Source organism: Antedon mediterranea, chromosome 10 (assembly GCF_964355755.1).
Source record: "Antedon mediterranea chromosome 10, ecAntMedi1.1, whole genome shotgun sequence".
In the NCBI taxonomy this organism is placed as follows: Eukaryota; Metazoa; Echinodermata; class Crinoidea; order Comatulida; family Antedonidae; genus Antedon; species Antedon mediterranea.
Window position 1 is genome coordinate 21,634,206 of NC_092679.1, and position 10,252 is coordinate 21,644,457.

Genomic DNA, 10,252 nt, shown 5'->3' on the forward strand with positions numbered 1-10,252 from the left:
AAAAACAAATAATCTTGCATAGAATAATTACTATTTAATTTATTATTATTTTTATTTGTCTTTATCAAATTAGATGCATCGGTACATGGTACTGCCAAACTCGTATCGTTCTTCTCGCTTCTTAATTACTGCCTTATATCAAACACCGAGAAGCAGATGGTAAGCTTTATTAATTTATTAAATTAGATAAATTGATGATTATATAGAATTCTCTTTTCAACAAACATTTTGTAATTTAGTGTAGACTTTTATTGATCATAACTTTAATTTTCTTCCACAGTTTAGTCCATATTTTGAAGATCTTTGGAACATCTATCTGCCAAAATTATCAGAACCACCAATTTCATGCAATCATAACAAAGAGGTACTGTATTTTACTAAATGATTATGTAAAGTAGTAATAAATTCTACAATGATTCAACTGTGGTCTAGTGTTAAGATGCCCGACCTGTTAAGCAAAAAGTTCTGGGTCGAATCTTAGAGTTACCCCAATGGAAACTAATTCTTCTGTGTTAATGAGTAATTCTATTGAATTTATTGGATGCAAATAAACAAATAAATAAAACAAAAACAAAGTTTAATCTTGCCAATTGATTTGGGTTAGGGTTTGGTGTAAGATATATGGATGAAATTCAATTAGAATTTTGTACCTAACTTGTACACAGTTATGATATGATATATGTTTTATTTATTTGACAGGCTCTGTTAATATTTTGGTATTATGTGTGTAAAGATTGTCCTGAGAATGTACAGTTGATCGTCTCAAATTTTCTTGTTACCAAACACCTACCGTACAACTACATTTTGTAAGTATTACATGTTTTAAATGGTTAATGATTTTAAATTTGTATAGCACATAATACAAATAGTCTCTATGTGCTGTAGACTCAGATGTTACACTTACATGCTTCTCCCCTAAGGGTTACATCATGTCAGTGCAGCCACTATAAGGCACTCTCTCACTTTTCCACGACAACACAGTTGCTGAGTGTGAACTAGTACACCAGGGTAACCCCCTACTCGTACTAGATTCTTTAAAGTGCAATGTGTGTACACTGGACATACGGTTTATAGTCCTTATCCGAGAACCCTAAATAACGCCACAAAAGGGCAAAAATTGCTCTTTTTGTTAGTGTTGCAAATTGTATTTAACTACTGTGGATAGGCTTTGTAAATTTCATTTGTTTTTAAATAATGGTAATGAAACAATTGTGTTTGTTTTTTTCAGAGCGGACCATGAGGATCAAGAGGTGGTTATGTTCAACCGTGTGATGCTACCTGCATACTATGGACTACTCACTCTGTGTTGCCAACAGTCTAAATCATTCACAAGACAATTAGCTTGTCAACAGAATCTACAATGGGCGTTTGAACATCTCACACCGCATGCTAACCAATACCCTACTGTAAGTTTAGCCACCAAGAACAACTTTGAGATTATAAAGTGGAACTGTGAATTCTTCCTTACCAATACCAGGTTCATTGGTTCAAATCCTGTTACGATTCCTGGATTACAGCACCACTACCTAAGCCTTGAATGAGACTTGGTTTAGAAAGCATGGGTCTCCCATCCTGTAAAATTAGCAATTAGTTGATGTTGGAACAACCCCTCCTTTGGTCAACCCCTTTTCAGGGACCACTTACTAGGGATTGTATAGTGAATAGAATAAGAGGCATGAGATATTTTTTACACTTCAGGCAACCTCTATTCAGGAGAAACCATATTAACCGGACACTTTGTTTGGTCCTTGAAGAGTCAAATTTTAAAAAGTGTCCCCTTAATAGAGGCTCACTGTATAATGGAGTGGAGCTGTAGCTTGGTGGTTATGATGCTTGGCTACCAATCTAAGGGTCCTGGGTTCAAGTGCTGTCATATGTCAGGGTTTTTTTCTCATGACAATTAACAACTCCACTCCCAAAGACTTAATAATAAGTCTTTGTTTATGCAGAGCATCTTGTGTATATGTTTGTCTTATGAATGGGATTGCTACCTTTGAGAAAGATAGTGAATGAATTCACTTGTGGTAATCCTTGGCAATTTGCCTAAAATGAGAATTAAAAATAAATAAATAAATAAAATAATCATTTGTTATCACATAAATGCCATTATAAAGTATGTTGTGCTTCAAAATTAACAGTGACATAAATGTTTTTGTCGCTGTAATTATTATAAATTAACATTTTCTTCTTAAAAGAAATCAATTGTGTTGTGATTATTATATTATATTCTGTATTAATATATAAAAATACTTGTTCTTGCTATTCTAAGGTTGTTGAGGAACTTTTTAAGCTGATGGAATTATTTGTAGAGATTGAAGCAGAAACAACTGAGCAAGAGTTGCAACAGATCAAGGATTTCAAGAAGCAAACTCTCCACATGTATCTGAAGTGTCTTGAGAAGAGCTCTTGTTGGACAACAATCATCAGTGTGTTCCGGATCCTGGTGGAGAACAAAGATGACCACTTATTGGTCATCCAGAACCATGGCCTAAGCAGGTTATATGATGTAAGTCCAGTTAGATCTGGTTTGGAGTTTTAGATTAGTGGTCAAATTCTGTCAAAACCCATGAACCCGAGATTGATAGATTCATGGATTCAAATCAAGGATTTGTGTATCTCCTCTCTCTCAATTTCTTTGATAACCAAATTCTATCCAACAATGTTATTATTTTTAATAGGCATTTAACACTGTGCATCTTATGTACCATGAAGCAACAGCATGTCATGTGACTGGAGATCTGGTAGAGCTCCTGTCGATCATTCTAGAGGTACTGAAATGTGCCAACTCCCACTCAGAAGATAAAGGTATGTAAAATGCATTCAGATGGTTTTAATGTGTAGTAGAGGAGTAGGCTGTTTCTTTTTATATACAACAATAACATCAACATTGTTTTAAATAATTTATACAAAATGCCTTAAACTGCTTGTATAGGTTTACTTTTAATTGAAATTTATGTAGTGGTACTGACTTGAACCTAGAACCTCCAATCTATTCTACCACTATTCTCTTTCATTCTAGATTCAGTAGAAACTCCTTTGGGACACCCATATCCAGAGAACGTCCCTGTTATGGGAACATTTTCCTGAATAAGAGGAAATATATGTGTTAACTATACAGCAAACGCCTATCCCGTAGACACCATATTAAAGGGACACATTCTTGGGTCCTGAAGATGTTCCCCTCCCCCAATTACAGTTTCTACTTTTATTGTAGAATTATAGAAATAGTTGGGATTGAATTTCAGCAGTATCGGATGATATGTCTGACCAGCCTATACACTAAGTTTATTTTGCTGGATAAACTAAATGATTTTTTCCAACTTTATTTAGGCATAGTAGGCCTACATCATTTTAAAATTTAATTTAGTCTGTTTGTTTATTTTGTTTAGAAATTATTCAGTCCCTGATTGCATGGCAAGAGCGTCTGGAGTTTGGACAAAAGTTATTGACGTTATTAAACTCCTACACACCAGACAGTGTCAGGTCAAAGGCCATTAGTAAGTATTGTAACAAAAACTTTTTCAAACCTGGAAACTCTGGTATCTGTACTGGATTGTACAATTCCACTGGACTTTATATACTTGACTGGCCAATAAGACTAGTACCATTTTAAATCATACATACATACAAATGGTAGTGGTGTGTATATTTCCAACTCTCTTCATCTCTTCACAAATCTTCACCCATCATTAATTAAGACTTAATGCAATTTTTACTTTATTTATTTGTTTTATATTTACTGTATATTATGTCTGTTTGCTTGTTTTTTCAGGTATATTAACTCAGCTTTTAATGATATATCCCAAAGAGTGTGTGAAAGAGCTTGGTCTTATCATGCATCATGCTCACAACCAATTCCAGCGCACAACTATGCCAGGTATAAACATACAACTTGTAATACTACTTTTAAACTTTGAATGCATATTACTGTACAAATTCAGGTAAAATTTCTGGATCTGGACAAATTCTTAAAACTCCAAATGCACCTGAATCTCTGTGGTGTACCTCCATATATGGCATTATCTGGCCCAGTGTCGTAGACACATTCTGTAATACACTGATACAGTGTCATATATGGTGCATGTATTGCCTATGATGCATCATATGTGACGCTGTATAGACTATTTTTCTATGATGCTATGATTAAAATCAATATGATTATCTTAACATGTCAAACTTTATAGGTCAAAGTTTACATTCGTAAAGCTTAAAATGTCAATTTATTGTAAACATCCCTTCTCTTGATTGTGCTTTTCTCTTTTTATAATTTGTTTACGTGATTCGTTATTTTCTAGTTCCAACTGGCCCATACTTTCCATTCCGTTCACCCAAGCCAGCATTTAATAAAGCCGGGATTCGTCCTCCTAGGCCAGAGCTGCAGATGTTCCTACATGCCAGTCAACTAGAAACATCAAAGGTAACGACAATTATTATGAAAATAATTATTAAAATTGATGTTTCTACCCAGATTATCTTGAGATTTGTGAGGTCTGAAAGACTGTGTAATAAGATTTTCATAATGTGTGTATTTATATTTTCAGGGTACTGATATTGCATATGACAATAGGCTATTGGACTTTTTTCTCCCATACAACGCATTTATTGATTTACTATGCAGGACAGCCGTGGCCGAGAATATGCTATCAGAAACCGTTATCAAGCTTAGTAAGTGTTTAAATATTTTAATAATTTTATCGATCCAACTACATCATACAAAAAAAATATTATGGTACTAAACTGTTGTTTTTGTTATAGGTGCGCTTGTGGCGTTAGAAGGAGTACCTCTACAGCTAACTTGGTTTGCAAATTTCTGGAAAACAATTTATGTAACCGAGGTATGTGAGATGTTAATTATTATTGCTGTTAATAATATCATATTATGTCAAGTACCCTTAACATGCCCACATAATTAGTGTTAATAAAAATAGTACAGCGTCTTTAATGACTCTTGATTATAAAATGTTTGAACTCTTACAGGACTAACAATTATGTTATAATCAAAATTAAACTGTTTCTTGATTTTAGGTTCTGTCTACACTATCAAACTAGTTTGACAAAAAAAGTTTGATGTGCTTAAATATGGTATTGATATGACATCATCGTTCAAAAACAAAGGAACAAACCATTTCATAATGGGGGTGTTAATTGTTTTATTGTTGTGGATGCTTCACATTTAGTTTGATTATTTTGTTTATATCATCAGGATGTTGACAAGGAATGTATGGAGATGCTGTGTAACTATCATGTATTCCACGAGTTTATGGAATCAGTTCTTCTGGATGAACGTACGTCATTCAACAATCCCACAATCAACTCATTTTTCTACATGTTCTTTCCAAAGGTAAGCTACTCCTGTGTTTTTTACTATCAATTTAAAGACTTCATTTAAGATAAGAGTGTTGAGCCGAAACGTCCTACTTTAATGTGAGACGAAACTTCCAATGATTGTTAATATACATTTTTTTGGTATTCATCAGGTGATTAACCTACCACTTAATAAAATATTTTATTGATATTGCTAATGTTGATATAATATATAAAATAAATTACTGAAAAAATGTAATTTTATATGCAATTATTTTTTTTTATTAATCATTCAAAAATGTCATCAACAACAGAGGGAATATTTTGTTTACATCATTGCCGTGGCTAAAAAATGATCATTTTCGACAATGCTTTAGGCCTTATATTTTTAAGATATTTTATTGCATCATTATCCCTAGTAGTACTACCCATAGTCTCTCTGAAACAAAAGTTTAGAAAAAAAAGGTTTATTTATGCTTATAAAAATTAAAATTGTCTCAGGGGTGAATCAGCCGCTACCCTCATACCCTTCATTTATCACACATACTGTACATAGAGTATTGTGATATTGCTGACAAATTACCCAAAAAGAGTATTGTCACTAAAAATCAATCTGCCATATCAATATTATGTATTTTACTTAATTATAACCATATTATTATATTGTTATTCATTTTTGTATGTTTTGTGTAGGTATACAAACATGTGTTGTGCAATAACTGGCATAGTTTAGTAAATACAGTGGCTGCGACAATTATCTCAGAAAAGGATGACATCAGCAATTATAAGCCAAAGCAACTAAATCTGGTTGCATACAATTTGAATGGGGTAGGTAACTGATCATAAAAGCTGTATGGCTCGATGCAGTACTAACACAGTGTCACAATGTTAATATTATAACACACCCATTAGTAAATCTATGCCATTTGATTGGTTAATTTCTCGCATGCCATGCATTATTTTCTTCCATATTAAATGCTTAAAGGTACTATTGAATGATCAGCTTGTATGCTATTTCATTTCAACTTATTATAGAGGGTAACCCCTTCCAGCTGGAAAAATTAAAGCCAGTTGATATTCAGGGACCCTCAAAAGACAAATATAACATAATATATAGTATAACAGGCCTAGTATAAAACAATACATACACAACTTTGGTTTGTTTAAAAAATAAACCTTTTATTTGATTTGTTTTTTTCAGGATCTACGAGCACTTCTTCTAATGTTCTCCGTTTCTCCACCAAGGCAGCTAAGCCCTGTATTTGTGCCAGCTCTCAGAATGATTCTTAAGCGATGTAAAGAGTATCGGCAAGAGAGGGCTGACCAGTTAGAAGCTAAGGCGTCGAAACAGCTTGCCGCTGAGTCTCAGATTAAACGTAGTGAATCCAAGGACCAATCAGAAGTGACAACAGGTAACAAAAAAAGTAGCGAAAATAATTTTTTAATTTGTCAATATTATTTGAAAAGATAAAAATTGCTTAGATGTGTGTCCCATCCAAAAAGGAAATGGTTCAAGTTTATTACGTTTAGTCTACGCTGCCGACCTCACACTGAGCTCACTTTGAGAGTTTCAAGAAATTTTTTCCTTTAGCTCTGTCTGCACTATCAAACTTTATGTGATAAAAATGTGATGTGCCCATATATAGACACGGTGATTTCATATCACTACCATATTTAAGCATATCACTATCATATTTGGGCATATCACTACCATATTTAAGCATATCACTATCATATTTCGGAACATAACAATTTTTTTTTTATCAAACTACTTTGATAGTGTAGACATCATAGCGTAGGTTTAGTAACTGACTGACAAACTTTGGCGAACTTCAATTCTAAAGTTTGCAACAAAAATCAGCATTTTGAGAAGATTTTTTTCACCCAATACTTTAACAGTTTTGGGAAATTCTATAGTTCCATGTGATGACCACAATTTGCATAGGTCTAGACTAAGGTCATCACAAATTTAAGAGGTCCCTATTGATTTATTCTGAAACCTTATTTTTGGGATTATTTTATTATGAACTTTAATTTTTTCCAGAACCGGACTCAAATTTAAAGAAACGAAAAGCAGAAGACGAGCCCGAAAATACGGATGAAAAATCGCAATCACCGAACGAATCTACAAAAAAGCAACGAGTTGACACTGATCTTACTGATAATGAAGAATCAACCTCAGACGACCAAAGCGTGTCAAGAGAAGATAAAGGAGAGACATCCAGTGAAGAATCCAGCGAAGAGGGAACCTCTACTGGTGTCCGATTAAAGAGTTCTGCCACTGAAGATGTCCCGAAAGAACAGTTTAAGTTGTCAGAGGTTATGAAAAAAGCTGCAACCCGGTTTCAAGAAAATGCCGACATACTTGTTAAAACCATCGATAAAATGTTACTATTGTTGGAACAAAGTGGACTACTGGAAAAAGAAAGTGAAGAAGTAAATGAGTGAGAAATGAAGTAAAGATATCCAGTTAAGAAGAAGTATGAGATTAAAATATAAATATATGAGAGAAAATATTGTTGAATTACGCTTGTGTAATTAATGAAAATGAAGAAAGTTTGATAATGATTGTAGGCATTTGCTTATGTATATGCAATTGAAGGCTTCTGCTATGTTCGTAGGTCGCACTTGATGAGGCTCTCTATGCTGGGATAGGCCAGATAGATGTTGCTGTAATATCTCTATGCCTAGAGCTAACTGCAGATCTAGATTAAAACTGCCTTGACTAACTTGTATGTGCTTGGACTAAACTATGAGCCCTCAACCTAACTGCAAGGCTAGGCCAGCTAGGTAAACCATGTGTACTGTATGCTCTTGGAGTACGGTGGTCTAAAGTCTCCCTAGAACTAGATCTCAACTGAATTCACCACAAGATTTATAATAAGTTAAACAGTGATGAGAAGTACTTGTTGGTCTCGGTAGTGCTTGACAAACACTTGTTTCTATAATTGTATTGAAATATGCAAACTTGACTAAAGCTCTGTCTACACTATCAAACTAGTTGCCCATATATGGTAGTGATATGCTTATATATGGCAGGTAGTGATATGACATCATCATGTTCATATATGGGCACATCACTTTTTTTACATAAAGTGTGATAGTGTATACACAGCTTAATATCAATGAAATTGGTTATAACCATTTTAAAATTTAGGACATTTGAAAATATATATTGATCACGAACGTTTGACGGTCCAACGGGATCGATCATTCATTGTCAATATCATGATAAGACTTTCGTTTTATCCTATGTAATTTTATAATTAAATTGTTTTTGTTATTACCTTACCTTATATTATAGTTGTAATGTTATATGTTATTGTAGTTTATGTTATTACTACTCCGGATAAAAATAAACTTTTTGTATTGACTTATACAGTAGTTATTTTCTGCACACTATAGGCATTGTTGCATATTATTTTGTAAAAAAATCAATGATTGATAATCGATCAATGCTTATCAATAAATTATTGATTATTACCAGTGTTTAAACTGGTGGTGAAATAAGTACTGTATTCAAAACATGTGAGGATCCATTCCAACCCTATAACTACAATTTGTACTTGGGTGTTAAGTTAAATTTAGAAAATTATCACGGGGCGGTGTTATTTTGGGGAGGGGGAGGGAATTAAACAAGACACTCTTAAATGTTATGTGCTGTATTTGCTAGTTAAGCTTTGTTCTCACTAGACACTATGCAAGGATGTGATTTGACCAATTACAAGCGATGTATTATTCAAACTGTCGCTTGTGATTGGTCAACTCGTTTGTATTGCGTCTACGTCCTTGCGTTTGAGTTCTAATGGGAACAAAACTTAAGTGCTAACGCTGCCTCTAACTTTATCAACATGTTGTTTGTATTTTCAGGGAAGGTTCTGGTATTTTTATCAACATTTTTAGAGGGGTATTCAAAATCATATTAATTTTTATCAAGACATATTCTTTATCATATCAACAAATTTGAATGCATGTAGTTATTCCGTGCCTGTCATCTGAATAATTGACCGAAAATTATTTATATAAAACTGACTAAATGGTATCAGATGTAATTAATTTCATTGTGCTTCAGATAAATCGTTCCACTTTAAAATCATTATTATTTATGCAAAATGTGACCCATATACAGTACAGTAAAGCTCTCCTATTCAGACAACACTCCTATCAAGGGGAAATTTTCATTTTGCTATGAAATTTACAAAAGGTATATGTATATGTGTTAACCTTACAACCAAACACTTTGTTGGTTTCTGAGATAGGTGTCCCTGTAACAGCGCTTTTGTAAAATTTGAGATTATTTAACTTTTTTTTTTTAAAGGCTACAGAATCTTACTCTGACCATGGTATAAACACTAAATTTGGGAGGGGAAAAAGATTTATACCCGAGGACATTAGTGGCCAGGGAAGAATTTATTTAAAATTACTTGTGTGAATGGTAATACTAATTCTCTATAGTTTGTTTATGTTATGTTTTATTGGATACACAACAGTAATGTAGCTTAAGTCCAGTAAGTATGTATGTTTATAAGTATAAGTATCAAATATGTTGACTCCATGATTATAGTAACCGTATCATTCATCGTAACAATGAAGAACGGTGTTTTTTTTCTTCACTATGATATTTACTGTAAATAATTTTAATTTTCCAAAATCTGTTAAAAATATATCTTGCCAAGTATATCCTTGAGTCTTTAGATAAAAAAAATAATATAGCTGGTTTTAATTTTCTTTTTTAATACTCGATATTTGCTTGGAAGAAATATTTCTAATGTTTAAGGTGTCGGCAAAGAAAGAGATGTATTCGGTATAAAGCGTACTCATTATTTTATGCAATAAACAACTGATACCTTCCACGTTCTCTTGTACGTTTCAATTCTTATAATTTTCAAAATCTTCAATACTTTATAAGTTCGTCATTGTTGCTATATAAGTTCTTCTGCAATGCTAT

General features: G+C 33.2%; 1 protein-coding gene across 2 annotated transcripts in view; it reads left to right on the plus strand.

The window, feature by feature from the left end:
* LOC140061064 (ubiquitin carboxyl-terminal hydrolase 34-like) overlaps positions 1-10,151 on the plus strand; it is a 44,801-nt gene extending 34,650 nt beyond the window's left edge. For both annotated transcript variants that reach the window (XM_072107482.1, XM_072107483.1), the window contains exons 59-73: positions 74-159; positions 281-364; positions 700-806; positions 1,229-1,406; positions 2,270-2,506; positions 2,679-2,805; positions 3,390-3,497; positions 3,773-3,877; positions 4,296-4,417; positions 4,542-4,665; positions 4,756-4,835; positions 5,204-5,341; positions 5,998-6,132; positions 6,506-6,716; positions 7,349-10,151. In XM_072107482.1, the coding sequence (XP_071963583.1) occupies positions 74-159; positions 281-364; positions 700-806; positions 1,229-1,406; positions 2,270-2,506; positions 2,679-2,805; positions 3,390-3,497; positions 3,773-3,877; positions 4,296-4,417; positions 4,542-4,665; positions 4,756-4,835; positions 5,204-5,341; positions 5,998-6,132; positions 6,506-6,716; positions 7,349-7,752 (2,246 nt within the window). In that variant the 3' untranslated portion in view covers positions 7,753-10,151. The remainder of the gene's footprint in view (positions 1-73; positions 160-280; positions 365-699; positions 807-1,228; positions 1,407-2,269; positions 2,507-2,678; positions 2,806-3,389; positions 3,498-3,772; positions 3,878-4,295; positions 4,418-4,541; positions 4,666-4,755; positions 4,836-5,203; positions 5,342-5,997; positions 6,133-6,505; positions 6,717-7,348) is intronic.
* Positions 10,152-10,252: the final 101 nt, after the last annotated feature.